Source organism: Odocoileus virginianus, chromosome 33 (assembly GCF_023699985.2).
Source record: "Odocoileus virginianus isolate 20LAN1187 ecotype Illinois chromosome 33, Ovbor_1.2, whole genome shotgun sequence".
Lineage (NCBI taxonomy): Eukaryota > Metazoa > Chordata > Mammalia > Artiodactyla > Cervidae > Odocoileus > Odocoileus virginianus.
This window is the reverse complement of record NC_069706.1, coordinates 20,966,929-20,983,809: the sequence shown is the minus strand read 5'-3', so window position 1 is coordinate 20,983,809 and position 16,881 is coordinate 20,966,929. Positions and strand designations below refer to the sequence as shown.

At 45.5% G+C, this 16,881-nt stretch overlaps 1 protein-coding gene across 1 annotated transcript in view; it reads right to left on the bottom strand.

Annotated features, from left to right (window-relative positions):
• The window catches only part of PRKCB (protein kinase C beta), a 358,135-nt gene that overhangs the window by 49,179 nt on the left and 292,075 nt on the right, over nt 1-16,881 (bottom strand). Inside the window, 1 exon segment of the mRNA XM_070461044.1 lies at nt 10,735-10,908. Within this exon segment, the coding sequence (XP_070317145.1) occupies nt 10,735-10,908 (174 nt within the window).

Below are 16,881 nucleotides of genomic sequence, written 5' to 3'. Positions count from 1 at the left end.
TATTCTTGCCTGGAAAAATCCCATGGACTGAGGTTCCTGGTAGGCTACAGTCCATGGGGTCGCAAAGAGTCGGACACGACTGAGCGACTTCACTTTCACTTTTTTCATTGAGTCTGGACTCCAAGTCCAGCTTGGCTCCGGCTACTTGCTCTGTTTTCCAAAGAGGACTTGTCACAGCTCAAAACATCAACTCTCACTGCTCTAGGCTGATGAATCTTGACTTCAGTTTCTACCCTCTCCCTTTCTCCTGAGCTCCAGTCAGCTCCAGCTGGCTACAGGACGTTTCTACGTGGGTGTTCCACTGTCAACTCCAATTAAAGGCTCCGAAAGGCAAGCTCACCATCTTTCCCCTCAAACTAGCCAGTCTGCTCAACTTTCAAAGTGTTCCTCCCTAATTGTCCTCGTTATTGTGGTGATTTTTCATTTACACACTGCCCTTGTCCCTGAAGCGTGAAACGACTTCAGTTAATTTTAAATTTCCTTTCCCCATGACCTCTCATGTTCAATCAGTAAATAAATTAAATATCTGTCTGTCACTGCAGCGTACAAAATGGTTGGATAGCATTTCTCAAATTTGGAGTGTGAGTATGAGGATAATGACTGGGGACTTCCCTGGTGGTCCAGTGATTAAGACCATGCTCCCAATGCGGGGGCCTGGAGGAGAAACTAGATACCACATGCCATAACTAAGACCCAGGGCAGCCAAATAAAAAATTTTAAAAATAAAATAATGGCTGGGCTGCATGCACAGAATTCACCAGGGGGGTTACGGAAATGGCAGGGCATTTAAAGAGATAATCACTGTTCCTCTAAGTCAATTGAAAGTGAGATGTGACACGATGCCCATGGGACTGCCAGGAGGACACCTGGCACTTTTAATAAGGTGCCCCGGACAGAGAAAATCAGCAAACTGGGCAACTCGAAGTGTGTACACTCTCTAAGGTGAGTGCAGTAAGTGTTAATCTATTTAATGATCTTTAATGATTTTCCAAGCTGGTCGGTGAAGCAATCCTGTCTGTAAACTGTTCTCTTACTGCAGAGATCCATCTGTTTCTCCCAAGACACTGTGCAGTTAAGGGCTCTAGCTGTGGCATGAGCTTGTCTTGAGTGCAAATCCTAGGGATCCTGCTTACTCTGAGATCTTGCATTAGTTACTTAAACTTCCTCTGCCTCCTTGAAGGGACAGGAACAGCTTCTCCTCCAAATGGAATTTGCAAAGATGTAACAGATGAGGCACACAGAGTCTGTGCAAACTGGTGGAGCCTCATTCATATGAGGGTGTGACTCCTTATTTTCTCTGTATTCTGTAGCCTAAGAATCACTATCAGAATCATGCAATCTGATGCTCCTCTAACTGTATTTTCAGCTTTCTAAGCTTTGCCCTTCCACATAGAAAACAGTTCCCAAGTTCAGTTCAGTCGCTCAGTTGTGTCCGACTCTTTGCGACCCCATGGACTGGGGCTAGGGCCATCTCTCTTCTTCCTTGGAATTCTATGGACCTTTGATTACAGAATGAACACACACAATGATGGTGAAAGGTCACCATCAAGAGGGTAGAGAGAAGCAGGCTGTGTCAATTCCTACCTACCCCGGCTCCGTATGCCTGGGTTGCATTCATGGCTCCTTTCCGGCACCCAAGATTCTTGGGTGGATTTAGTTGCCTAAGGCCCAGACACCTATCTCTCCAGCTTCCTCTCCTTGGAGACACTGAATACCCTATTTGTACTGTTAGCAGCAGGCTATATCCCGCTCCAACCCAATTGATCTCCTTGGACTCAAGATGCTGTCTCCCACCTGACAAGAGCACCAGTTATTCCTTCCCTGTAGATACAACTCCTTTTTAAAGTTTCCTACTGGGCTAGTAGTCAATTACTAGGTGATTGGACTAGGAATAAAACAACTGACCTATATTGAACCAATCAGATTCTCTTTCCTGAGTATGGACTGGAATGTGGGGAATTTGGGGGACAGACAAACAAGGGGCTAGGGAAGCCATGTTACCATAAGCAGGGAAAAACAAAGAAAGCAAGGAGAAAGAAACAGAGATTTAGTCTAGAAAGCCTTGAAGTTACAGATTCTAGATCTTCATGAGGCTCAGGTATTGCCTTTCAGTTGTTTCTTTCCAATATTTTCTTTTTTAACAGCTAATTTGAAAGAAGGGTATTCTATTTCTTGCAACTCAACCAGAGAGACTACTGCCAAGACTTCCTACGGCAACACTCTTATATCAAACCATATTCTTGGATACCGCTGCCAACCCAAACTTGACCCCAAATTACAAGGACCCCTTAGACACTCTTCGTGCTCAATGGACATGACATCAGGGGCCAGCTCTAGAAGCAAAATCATCCTCATCCCCTTCACTGTCCCTTTTTGCATTCGGGGTTGACGTCCCTCCCAGCATGCCTTGCAACTGAGTTCTTGCTGGGCCACTACAGCAAATTTGGGGAGGAAGTAACTTCTGTCCTTCAATGACTCATGAAATCTAATTCTATTTAAAAAAAAAAAAGAAGTGCATATGTTCAATTGAAAAGAAAACATTTAAAATAGATGTTTTGCTAAGGAGACTCAACTGCCTGTGCCCACCGGCAGTTGGGAAATTGCATGAATGTGCTGGGCTGACAACTGTCCCTGGGAAACACTGCAGAAAGGCTGGAGGAAATGCAGTCCTTTTGTGCCCAGGCAACCAGGTGCCCCTACAGCACAGCTCAAAGGGGTAGCCTCATTTATTATTTGTTCTGCACTTTGTATACCATCTCTTTCAATCTTCACTTCTTAATGTCACTTTAAAGACGATGAGACCAATATTCAGATCTGTTAAGTGAATTCCTGGAGGTCACACAGCCAGAAATCTCAGACTTAGATTTATTTGACTGAGAAGCTCCTATTTATCCCTTTGTACTTCTAGAAAAATGGGCCTACACCCCATTCTCCTAAGACCAGTTCCTCTAATGAGCAATTCGCTAAAAATTCAACCCCCTTCTGATGGCTCTTCCATCTGTGTATTGATGCTGAAGCTGAAGCTCCAATACTGTGGCCACCTGATCCAAAGAGCCGACTCATTGGAAAAGACCCCAGTGCTGGGAACGACTAAAGGCAGGAGGAGAAGGGGAAGACAGAGGATGAGATGGTGGGATGACATCGCTGACTCAATGGACAAGAGTTTGAGCAAGCTCCAGAAGACAGTGAAGGACAGGGAAGCCTGGCATGCTATAGTCCATGGGACTGCAAAGATTTGGACACGACTTAGCAATTGAACAACAATGTCAGTATTAACTTTTGCCACCTTGTGGTACATTCAACACTTTTAAGGTATTTTATCACAGACCCTCATGAAATAATATAAATTCAAAACGAAGACAATTACCCACAGGCCCCTCCCTAAATCAATGTTTTGATTTGTCTGTATCTCTGATTCTTTTCCATGTGCAAATCCAATTTTAACACATTTAGAACAATCTCTTAAATAGAATTTGATATCTTACATCTTCTGTTAAATTGAGCCATGCATATTTTTCAAGGATTTAAAAAATCCAGTTGTCTAAGAATACTTCTGATGTAACTTTGCTTTTCTAAACAAGTTTTTTGAAATTAAATGTGCATCATTTTAAGGATGACAAAAGCTGTTTCGTACATTGGTGGGGCGTCTTTTCCCCTTTAATCTATTCTGACCACCATCAAGATTCTTTTTCTTTTATTAAGAATCTTTTATCTTCCAAATTCTAAGTCTATACAAGGAAAACACAGCAAGTCTGCAGTATGATATACTAGATCTGTCATTTTTTTTTTTTAAAGGTAGCTGATTCATAAAGGAATTCTGGGTCACAAGATACAAAATGACACTCCACTCGGGCTACACTGGCCTGGTCGCTGCTCCTCAAACACGCCGAGCATGTCCCTGCCTGGGGCGTTTACACTCATTCTTCCTGCTGTCTAGAACACTTTGCCCCGAGATATCCACATGCCTCGCTCCCTCATTTGCTCTGGTCTCTGCTCAAATGTCATCCTTATCAGAAATACCGCCCCTGATCATCCAATCAAAAATAGCACCTCTGTCTTCATCCATCATCTCTTGCTCCCTTATTTTTTGTTATTATTGTTTATTATCTGTCTCCCCCACTCAAATGTAAATTCCAAAGGAACAGGGGACTTTCATCTCTTCTGTTCATGGATGCATCCTCCCAGTGGTGCAGCTGGGTCCTGACACATTTATGTCAACAAATAAATACTTGTTGACAGAATCAATAAGCATTAGTACCGTCTGCAGACTGGCAGTAATGATCTGACTTTCAGGGATGCTGGCTTTAGGGATATTGTCTACTCCAGCTCAGGCTCCACCTCCAGAGCACCAATTCGGGGTCAGGGGAGATGTAATTCCAGGAGGTAACGATGACCAACTTCCTGGGCTTTCCTGCTCACCTGGGCTGGGCTAACAGTGCTCTGTCTCATCTATATGCAGGGCTCCCTAAATCTGAAAATCACTCCGACCATAAAGTCTTTCCAATCATCATAATATCCTTATGAGACAAGTGGGTGATGCTTTCCTAGTGAAACGAACACCTGAAGGGGCATTAGGTCACTTGCCACTCACCGACAGTGTCAAAAATCAAAGTCAAAGTGTTAGTCACTCAGTCATGTCCGACTCTCTGTGACCCCATGGATGGAAGCCCGCCAGTCTCCTCTGTCCGTGGAAGAATACTGGAGTGGGAAAAAGCCTTTCCCTTCTCCAGGGGATCTTCCCGACCCAGGGGTCAAACCCAGGTCTCCTGCATTGCAGGCAGGTTCTTTAGCAGCTGAGCCCCCACGGAGACTAGTGTCACTTACAGCGTAACCTGAGCCAGTGCAAATTTCTGAGGGTTGGCTTCCTTCGAGGAAGTGTGAACAGTAGTATGTGCTTATAGTGTCTTTGTTAAAGTCAGACGTGATCGTGAGAGTGAAGTAATTTATAAGCTAGAAAAAGGAGTCTGGATGTAAGAGGCTAGCTAGCAAGGCTTCAAGGTTGAGGGTTCTAGAGTCTTAGAGAGCAAATCCCAGCCCCCCAGCCCCTTTTCACAGATGAGAGCACTGTGAATAGCAGCTGGGAATTACCATTCCCCTGCTCCCATGGGGCAATGCTCAAGTTACTTTTCAGAGTATCAGTGCCCTTATCTCTACACTGGCAGTTCCAGGGCTCTCCCAGGGTGGTGTCAGGAGGATAAAATGAGAGGTTATCTGTAGAGTATTGAGCACAGAGACTGACACTCTAACTGACATGCTAACGCCAGCTGCCGTTTTTTATTGTTTTTATCTGTTAAGGCCATTTTGGTAGCAACTCAACATAATCTATTAGAAAAAACTTGGATTCTGGGTTCAGCAGTGCTGTGTCGAGGGCAAACTACCCTCCACGTCCCAGATCCTCAATCCTTTCACCTGCAAGGTGGGATGTCAGATAAATCCTTTCATTGCAAGATTCTCTGTGAGGCTGGAATGAAGCAGAGTATTCACAGGCCCACACGATGGCAGATGCTCAGATGGAGAGTCAGGTCCACTCCAAGGGTGGGAAATTGGAGGGATGTAGCAGGGCTGGTATTTTAAGGAGCAGGTGAGGGATGTGGTCGGGCCCCCGCTGGAGCCGAGACAGCCTGGTTGCTGGCAATTCCACCCCAGGCGAGTCAGATGAAGTGGGAATCAGGGAACACACACTCAGAAGACCTCACCGTGTAGTGATGAAGTGTAAAGCCCCTTGGAGCCTGGCTGCCTGGCTTCTAATCCTGGCCCTGAAATGTACGAGCTATATGTACGGCTTCAGTGCCCTCGTCTATGAGATGGGGGTGATGCTGGGACCCATCCAGGGACCATCATCCATGTGACTTAACATGACTGGACCTGTGATTCATGTATCGTAAAAATTATTCTTGTTGTTTAGTCTCTAGGTCATGTACAACATTTCTGCGACCCCATAGACTATAGCCTACCAAGCTCCTCTGTCCATGGAATTTCCCAAGCAAGAATACTGGAGTGGGTTGCCATTTCCTTCTCCAGGGGATCTTCCCTGCCCAAGGATCGAACCCAGGTCTCCTGCTTAGCAGGCAGATTTTTTTTTTTAACCACTGAGCCACCGGAGAAGCCCTATTGCCTTATTAAATCTCTGAAATAAGTTGATGCAAACTTAAAAACAAGTGCTTAGCCAAAGGAAAAAGTAAACAAAAGCATTTCAGTGGGGGCCTTTCACTCAACAAGCATCTGTTGAGTGATGTGGTATTGGATGTGAGATAGGAGGAGTCTTGGCTCTCCTCTCAGCTGACCCTGCTCAGCCCCCAAGGGCCTCATGCTCAACTGGCAGGAAGGCATCTCCCTGAGCCAGGCATAACTCTGCTATTTAAAGTTACAAGTTTTTGCTTTTTTTTAATTTTGGCCACCCCACAAGGCATGTGAGAAGTTACATTTTTTTCCCGCAAACAATACAGACGGGATAACGATTTCATCTGATCCTCACCAACCAGAAAGCAACCAGTTCCATCCCCAGCCTTGCTGAATGGGGCCAGTCTTTAAGAGCAGGCCTTCTCCCCACACAGGACTCAAATCCATTCCATTCTCTTGGCTTTTAACCTCTCTTCCCTGGCGGGTGTTGGCTCATGGAGGGGACCCAGGATGTTGCACCGTTTCCATGCACGTCCAGACCCTACTCCCCAGTTCCAGAAAGCATACTGAAATTCAAGACTCAGCATTAAAAGAAGAGCTTCAAATCCACTCTATCATGTTTAAAATGGTAAATTACAAATGAAGATACTTTATTTAATGAGTATTAGTCATCAATGATCAATTTCCCCCAATCTTAACACATCCAACTGAAATTGAAAACTGCTCCTCCAAGATAGCCCAGCCTCTTCCTTGAGAACAAGATCTCCTTCTATTTACCACTGAAACTGCCCTTCACCTGGTGATCTCCACGGGTCAGTTTAGGAACTGCCAATGGAAAACAGAGAAGACGTGGGAATGAGGGAATCTAGAGGTCTACGGGTCTAGTCCTGACTTGAATACCTCCAGGCTTTAACGCCCCAAGGTAACATTAGAGATTTGGACTTGTAAGATGCATGCCCTTCTCCATCTCTGCCAAGTCTCACGTGATGTGAATTGTTGCTCACTTAACATTTTTCTTTACAAAGACTCTATTGTTTTACTCAAAAATTTTATTTTAAAAGCAAACTTTAGTCACCTTTGGGGCATAACAGTGAACCAATTCATGAAAACTGTCAAGTAACAGAAAAGTCTCATTTATCTATCCTGATTTCTAGATGAACTATATCACCAGGGGACAAAAAAACAGGTGAGGGAAGTCTCTCTTTATAAAAATATCCAACTAATAAAGAAAAAGAAACGACAGAATTAGGAAATCACCACCTCACGGTCCTTTATGAAATCACGGACCCAGACACAGAGCATCTCTGGTTGCCAACATACAGAAAGAGAGGCAACTGGACATTATGTGCCTTTGGATTAAAAAAAAAAAAAACAGCCATCTATGGTCTTACCCAAGGGATCAAACTTGAGTCTGGCCAAGCCTCTAGGTCCAGATTCCAATTTTCAAAAAAACAGGGGACAGAGGAAACAGATACAGCAGACAGCAATCAGTAAAATTCGGACTGTGAAAATGCTGTGGGTCAGACAACCCAGGCTCTTTAGCAGGTAAAAGAAAGGATGGAAGGAATGGAGAAGGAAATCATTATATTAAAGACACATCAAATTTCTACAAATGGGAAAGAGTAAACTATCTTATCAAGGGATGATAAAACTTAAGTGATAAATAAAACTAGAGAGACAGGCAAGGAAGTCAAGCTACCATTTGTGGGGAGATGGGAGATTAGGACACAGAGAAGCTTTTAGAGTGGCTGCCAAAGTTCTTTCTTGACCTGGACGGTGGTATAAGGAGCTTAACTCTGTAAAAACTCATTATTAAAACACTAATTGTGTGAGGTTTCTTTATATTTGTCTTATAATATCTTAAAACTTAAAAATTAAAAGACTTTATAGTGCTGTCTTAAATGAATGAAATCTGTAAAAAATACATAAAATGAAAGCAAAACAATGACTTAGAAACTGCTATTTAGGGACTTTCCTGTGGTCCAGTGGCTAAGACTCCATCCTCCCAAAGCAGGGAGTCTGGGTTCGATCCCTGGTCAGGGAACTAGATCCCACATGCCATAACTAAGAGTTTCATGCTGCAAGTAAAGATCCCGCATGCCGCAATAAAGACCCAGCACAGCCTAAATAAATATTTTAAAAGAAACTGTATACTTATGACTGTTTCATGTTGATGTGTGGCAGAAACAAACACAATATTGTGAAGCAATTATCCCTCAATTAAAAATAGGTAAGTAAAAAGAAACTACTATTTGTTAAAGCTCAGAACCTGACTCCTGGTCCTCTCCCTCTGTGAAAAAGGCAAGTATTAGAAAGATGTTAATGGCCACACTAGCACCAAACAGCAACATTCTCCACGAGGTACTCAGAAGAATGTACAGCGAACTGAAAAGAACACAATTTAAAATTCGTGCAGCACCCAAAATCACCCTTCAAACTGCCCAGCATCATACTGCATGGTGGTACATGCTTCACACTTTGGTAAACATGACCTCAGCTCTTAGTCTTGCCTGCAGTGGAGTGAAAATCTTCTTATAGCCCGTTGTCACCAGCAGACCCTGAAAAGAGGCTGGTGGGTCAAAATCCCCAAAAGAAATACTGCACACATTTGCCAAGAATGTTCCCTCTCTTGATGACTTGTGGCAGGGAGATTGGGATTTGGGGAAAGGCCCCCAGCAGGAAAACCATCCCTTCACCCAAAACACAGATGCCCCTGTGGCATCAGGGACCAACCTAGGGACCCCTTAGCTATCACAGCACCATTACATTGTTCGGTAATATCCCCATGTCTGTCGCCTTTGCTTTCAGAGGAGAAAACAGGACCTAGCTTCTCAAAAAGAAGACCGAGCTTCCTCAGCTCTATACCTCAGTACCAGTCCAGGCCAAGGCCAATGTTAAACGTCTGTGAAGTGGATAACCAGCATTTATGAGTGTTTGGGGGCTTCCCAGGAGGTGCAAAAGTAAACCATCTGCCTGCCAATGCAGGAGACATGGTTCAATCCCTGGGTCAGGAAGATTCCCCTGGAGTAGGAGGTGGCGACCCACTCAATATACTTGCCTGGGAAATCCCATGGACAGAGGAGCCTGGCTGGCTATAGTCCATGGGGTCGCAAAAGAGTCGGACACGACTGAGCAATTAAGCAGAGCGCTAGAGTGTTTACCAGGTAACAAGCACTGCGTTAAGCACTTCTCATGTGTAATCTCATTTCCTCCTCACAGCAACCTTGGATGCAGCTACTATTATCCCTTTTACATATGGAGAGACTGAGGCCCAGAGGGGGGTTGCATAATTTTCTCAAGGCCACTCAGCCAGAAAATGACAACGCTGAGATGTGAACCCAGGTCCCTCTGAGCCCAACAGGTATCAAGAAACACTCACAACAAGGAAGGAGCCGGGTTCTGACTCTGCCCTCTCACCACAGGGAGTTTTACCCCTAGGGTACAGCCTGCACTGAGAAAACCCACCCCAAACCCAGTTCCGGGTCTTTCTAGGCCGGCGGGGGACTCAATCAAACTTAACGGAGCAGAGGACTTCGGGATGCTGAAGAAGAAAAGAAACTTTAAAGCACACACAGCTTGCAGTGGCATCCCATCACGCACAGGAGTTGGGTTCTAAAATTGAGGGTGCAAGCTGGAGCAAGTCAAAATAATCTTGAACACGCCCTTTAAGACTCTGAGGCCTTTGGCCCTGAGAAGCTTCCAAAGCAAGAATTAACTCTGTATCTCTTTGCATTTGGGCTCTGCCCTGCCTTCCTTCCCCTACTCCCACCCCCTCCACACACACAGTGTCTGGTACCTGGGAAAGGCTCACAGATGAGGCAGATGGCTGAGAAAGCTAGGTCCTATTTCTGAGAAGGTCGTGCTCTTAAAGCAAAGGAAACAGACAGGGGGAGAGTTACCAGTCAGTGCTATGGGGGCTGTGATAGCAGATCCTGGTGAGGTGAAAGGGTCCCCAGATTGTGGTCTGATCGCCACAAGCACCCCTTTAGGGATGGAGACCCAGGTCTAGTGTGCACAGGGGAAGGTAAGAGGTTGTTCGAAGGATGTCTCATGCTCACAGATGAAAGTGAATAGCAGATAGCACACAGATTTCCCTCTTCTTCTTAGAAGCCTGGCTCTGAGCTCACCAGCCCCTGCCCAGGCTGCGCTCCCTGCCCCGGGAGTCCTATGAGGGCCATGCAACCTGCAGCGTGGAATCACGCATTTATCTGAAGGTCTGGAGGCCTGACTGTGACCCTGTAGGGGAACCCGTGAGGACCTCTGCCCTCATCCCCATCTGTAACTGCTGCTAGAACATCTCAGACTGTGGGACTGAAAGTCCTGAGTTCCTGTCCCCAGGTCACCTCTTGCTGCCAGAGGACGGCCCTGCTCAGTTGGTTATAAAACCAACTGCCTGAGTTCCTTCATCTTTGTTGAAACAGCATCTGCCTCAGGGGAGAGCGTTTCTCAGTGGCAACCTCAGAAAAATCCTCCGCGGCCGTCCCTGGGCCTGACAGCTTTCTGTCTCCAGGATGGGAAGGGCCCGGGTGCCTCTTTGGGGTGGCCACTGCTAGAACCGCTCTGGCCAAAGCCTGGAAGCCTGGAGGTGGAGGGGCCCGGCCCCCAGGTAGTTACCATGGTCTGGAAGCAGGAATGCAGCTGGGTCAGGAAGGGCGGCTTCCCGGGCAGGGCCAGCACCCGCTTCTCCACCATCGTGCACTCCACATCATCATCTTGGATGACCACGTCCTTTTTCAGGATCTTCACGGCGTACAGTTCATCTGTGCCTTTTCGCTCTGAGAGCATGACCTGCAAGACAGCGGGCACGTCAGTGTAGTTGAAGGGTCCCCGGTGAAGCCGGGGTGGCTGAGGATCATTCAGATCCCTTCCAAGCTTCTTCCACACCCCCTCAGTGGACGCTGGTAAGATACATGAAGTTTCCCACGGACCTTCAACCTTGAATGGCGGAACCCAATCGTCAAGAGGGTGGTTCCAAGACAGAGACAGACTCACCGGCAGAGAAAACAAATTTATGGTTACCAGAGGGGAAAGCGGGGGTGGTGGGATAAACTAGGAGCTTGGGATTAACAGAGACACACTACTATATATAAAATTGATAAACAAAAGGGGGCTTCCCCGGTGGCTCTGTGGTAAAGAATTTGCCCGTCAAGCAGGAGACTCCAGTTCAATTACTGGGTCAGGAATATCTCCTGGAAATGACAGCCCACTCCAGTATTCTTGCCTGGGAAATCCCTTGGACAAAGGAGCCTGGCAGGTATAGTCCATGGGATCGCAAAAAACTCAGACACAAGTTAGCATCTAAAGAACAAGAAAACAACAAGGATCTACTATACAGCACAGGGAACTATATTCAGTATCCTGTATTAATAATAACCTCTAATGGAAAAAGAATCTACACAGGAGTATAGATAACATAAACTGAATCACTCTGCTCTACACCTGAAACTAACACAACATGGTAAGTTAACTATCCTTCTACTTTTTAAAAGAAAAAATTTAAAAATAGAAGACGGTTCCAAGAGTGATGAGCATGTATCAAGATATCCCTCTGGGATACGTATCAATGCCCAGACAAACATAAACCCCACAAGAGCAAGCATCTTTGCCTGTTTTGTTCGGTGGTATACCCCACGAGCCTGGAATAGTGCCTGGCAGACAGCAGACGTTCAAGAAGTATTTGTTGAAGGAAGGAATGATTGAATTCCTGATAAAACTGAATTGGGGTCAATGGTCCTCTTATTCTTTCAGTTATTTAATATTTACTAAGAGCCTGCTAAGCATGGAGAAACACCATTAGATGAGCAGGCACATTTCCTGACGCTGCATTCCAGGGAGGAAGGAGGACTTTGGACATTAATTACAAGGGATGATTAATGTAATATTTTAACATCCCCTCCTGTGGTCCTGGGGCTTCCTTCCACATAGCCGTGGTCACAATCAGAGCATGTTAATCAGCATGGCTCGTGACACATCATTATTTTCACTGGTTGTGACTATGCCAGAGGGAAGAGTGACCTGTAGGTACCGTTCTCAAGAAGCCTCTTAGGAGCATGGGGCAGGAGCATGTTGTTCAAGACCTAACCTGGTCTGGGGGCTTCTGAGAAGGCTTCCTGGAGGAATGGGCAATCAGATCGAAGTAAGTACACACTGCACACACTGGATCAGATATTTTGCAGTCAATAATATCAATCATCACATTGTTTTAAGTACCATGTGCCAGACAATGAGTGGTTCTCATTTATTATTTCTCATTCACTTTGCCTAAGACTCTGGGAAGTCAGTACCATTAACAACAGCATTTCATAGGGGAGAGGCAACATAGGGGTGGGGGATTAAGAGGTACAGACTATTAGGTATAAAATAAGCTACAAGGGTATATTACACAACACTGGAAAGACTGCCAATATTTTATAGTAACTATAAATGGAGTTTAACCTTTAAAAATTGTGAATCACTACAAGGTACACAAGCAACTTATATAATACTGTACATCAACTATCCTTCAATAATAAACAAATAAAAGTTTTAAATTAATGAATTAAAAAGAAAAGAGCTCTATCTCATAGGTGGCTCAAGGAAGCTAAGTGACCTGTGACACCAAAAATTCAGTTAGGGACAGAGCCAGGATTTGAACCCGGTCTACCTGAGCTAGAAGAAATGGAGTAGCCATCAGAATCCACAAAAGAGTCCGAAATGCAGTACTTGGAGGCAATCTCAAAAACGACAGAATGATCTCTGTTCGTTTCCAAGGCAAACCATTCAATATCACAGTAATCCAAGTCTATGTCCCGACCAATAGTATGGAAGAAGCTGAAGTTGAACAGTTCTATGAATATCTACAAAACCTTTTAGAACTAACACCCCCAAAAGATGTCCTTTTCATTATAGGGGACTGGAATGCAAAAGTAGGAAGTCAAGAAATACCTGGAGTAACAGTCTAATTTGGCCATCGAGTAGAGAATGAAGCAGGGCAAAGGCTAATAGAGTTTTGCCAAGAGAACACACCGGTCATAGCAAACACCCTCTTCCAACAACACAAGAGAAGCCTCTACACATGGACATCACCAGACGGTCAATATGAAAATCAGATTGCTTATATTCTTTGCAGCCAAAGATGGAGAAGCTCCATACAGTCAGCAAAAACAAGACTGGGAGCTGACTGTGTCTCAGAACATGAACTCCTTATTGCTGAATTCAGACTTAAATTGAAGAAAGTAGGGAAAGCCACTAGACCATTCAGGTATGACCTAAATCAAATTCCTTATGACTATACAGTGGAAGTGAGAAGGAGATTCGAGGTATTAGATTGGATAGACAAGAGTGCCTGAGGAACTATGGACGAAAGTTCATGACACTGTACAGGAGGCAGTGATCAAGACCATCCCCAAGAAAAAGAAATGCAGAAAGGCAAAATGGTGGTCTAAGGAGGCCTTAAAAACAGCTGTGAAAAGAAGAGAAGCGAAAGGCAAAGGAGAAAAGGAAAGATATACCCATTTGCATGCAGAGTTCCAAAGAACAGCAAGGAGAGGTAAGAAAGCCTTCCTCAGTGACCAGTGCAAAGAAATAGAGGAAAAAAACAGAATGGGAAGGACTAGAGATCTCTTCAAGAAAATTAGAGATACCAAAGGAATATTTCATGCAAAGATGGGCACAATAAAGGACAGAAATGGTATGGACCTAATAGAAGCAGAAGATACTAAGAAGAGATGGCAAGAATATACAGAGGAACTATACAAAAAAGATCTTCATGACCCAGATAATCACAATGGTGTGATCACTCACCTAGAGCCAGACATCCTGGAATATGAAATCAAGTGGACCTTAGGAAGCATCACTACGAACAAAGCTAGTGGAGGTGATGGAATTCCAGTTGAGCTATTTCAAATTCTGAAAGATGATGCTGTGAAAGTGCTGCACTCAATATGCCAGCAAATTTGGAAAACTCAGCAGTAGACACAGGACTGGAAAAGGTCAGTTTTCATTCCAACCCCAAAGAAAGGCAATGCCAAAGAATGCTCAAACTACCACACAATTGCACTTATCTCACATGCTAGCGAAGTAATGCTCAAAACTCTCCAAGCTAGGTTTCAACAGTATGTGAACCGAGAACTACCAGGTGTTCAAGCTGGATTTAGAAAAGGAAGAAGTAACAGAGATCAAATTGCCAACATCTGTTGGATCATCGAAAAAGCAAGAGAGCTCCAGAAAAATATCTACTTCTGCCTTATTGACTATGCCAAAGCCTTTGACTGTGTGGACCACAGCAAACTGAGGAAAATTCTTCAAGAGCTGGGAATACCAGACCACCTGACCTGCCTCCTGAGAAATCTGTATGCAGGTCAGGAAGCAATAGTTAGAACTGGACATGAAACAACAGACTGGTTCCAAATCAGGAAAGGAGTACTGTCACTCTGCTTATTTAACTTATATGCAGAGGCCATCATGAGAAACACTGGACTGGATGGAGCACAAGTTGGAATCAAGATTGTGGAGAGAAATATCAATCACCTCAGATATACAGATGACACCACCCTTATTGCAGAAAGCAAAGAAGAACTAAAGAGCTTCTTGATGAAAGTAAAAGAGGAGAGTGAAAAAGTTGGCTTGAAACTCAACATTCAGAAAACTAAGATCATGGCATCTGGTCCCATAATTTCATGGCAAATAGATGGGGAAACAGTGGAAACAGTGACAGACTTTATTTTTTGGGCTCCAAAATCACTGCAGATGGTAACTGCAGCCATGAAATTAAAAGACACTTGCTCCTTGGAAGAAAAGTTATGACCAACCTAGACAGCTTATAAAAAGCAGAGACATTACTTTGCCAACAAAGGTCTGTCTAGTCAAAGCTATGGTTTTTCCAGTAGTCATGTAAGGATGTGAGAGTTGGACTATAAAGAAAGCTGAGCACCAAAGAATTGATGGTTTTGAACTGTGGTGTTGGAGAAGACTCTTGAGAGTCTCTTGGACAGCAAGGAGATCCAACCAGTCCATCCTAAAGGAAATCAGTCCTGAATTCATTGGAAGGACTGATGCTGAAGCTGAAACTCCAATACTTTGGCCACCTGATGCAAAGAACTGACTCATCTGAAAAGACCCTGATGCTGAGAAAATTTGAAGGCAGGATGGGAAAGGGATGACAGAGGATGAGATGGTTGGATGGCATCACTGACTCAATGGATGTGAGTTTGAGTAAACTCCGGGAGTTGGTGATGGACAGGGAGGCCGGGTGTGCTGTGGTCCATGGGGTCGCGAAGAGTCGGACACGACTGAGCGACTGAACTGAACTAAACTGAACCTGACCTCAAGGTCTCTGCCTTTATACGCTCCACTTATCACAGCTCCAGAAGAATCCTCCAGGAGTTTAGGTGGCTGAGGAAACGAAAATACTCACCCCTGACTGGCTGGAGGATCAGAGACAGCAAGAGAGGCCTGGGCCAGAGGGAGCCTCGGGGCAGGAGGGCAGGTCCCAGGCTCCCTGGGCTCCTGCCTGGATGTGAGAGGCTTCCCTGGATTCCTGCAGGAAGCTCTGGGCCCAGCTCCCCACCTCTCTGTGTGGTCTCCTGGCCGCACCATTTTCTCTCTCATCATGGCCAGGGGTGGCCATGGGTGACACAGATCCAGGAACTTAGAATTCTTAGGGAGAAAGTCCCTGACACACATCCTTCCAAAGCAAGAGGGCTTTTGCAGCCTCTTTCTCCCCCAGCCTCACCACAGAAATACGAGCTGCCAAGCTGAGCAGATCCTCCCAGGAGTTGCTTGGGCAGGGCTCAAAGTGCTGGAATGTGTGTCTGCACACACATATTTCCCATCTCTCTTTGCTCCCTCACGGGTACCCAGAGCCATTTTTCCTTCCCTAGCCCTCACCAAAGTAGAAACTGTGACCCCACCAAGATGTAAAGAATAGGCTGAAGACAGGGGTTTTCTGCTCCCAGATTCCCCAGGAGGCCAGGGCTGGGACAAGAGCAGGGAGGGCCATGACCAGAGGTGAATGTGTAGTGGGAGTGAATCTGAGCCGTCAGCTGGGAGGACCCCCCAGGACACAGGAGGGGCTCAGTGCTGAGTGTGTGGACAGACCTGTTGTCCCGTCACCACTGGTGAATGTACCGTCTACCAATCCTGAATACTGTGAACACCCCACCCCACCCAAGCACCACCACCCCAGAACCCAGGAGAGGTGCCCTGGACTTCTTGAAAGTCAGTGCAGCCCCCTGCCTGGAGGAGGAGCAAGACAGATGTCTGGGAATTTCCCCAGGTACCAGGGGCAGGCAGCATATGTCTGTCTCAACTACCCCCATTCTACAGATAAACAAACTGAAGCTCAGAGAGAAGAACCTGCTCGAGCTAATGACGGTTTAGTCCAGGTTCGATGCAGGAGACAGGGCGCTCAGGGCCAGTGTACTGGGATGACCCAGAGGGATGGGATGGGGAGGGACGTGGGAGGCGGGTTCAGGACGGGGGACACGTGTACAACCGTGGCTGATCTGTGTTGATGTATGGCAAAAGCGACTACAATATTGTAAAGTAATCAGCCTCCAATTAAAATAAATAAATTAATTAAAAATGCAAATCTGACCAGGCTACTCAAATGCCTTAAGTCCCTCAGTGGCTTCCTCAAGTGAAACAATTCCATGGCCACGTTCTGTTCTCGCTTTCCTTGTGGCTATTCTATTCCCACTGCCTGCAGTGTCCTCTCATGCTCATTCACTGCCCTGAGAATCTGAGATTCAGCTCAGATGTCACCTTTGTCTAGATCCCTCA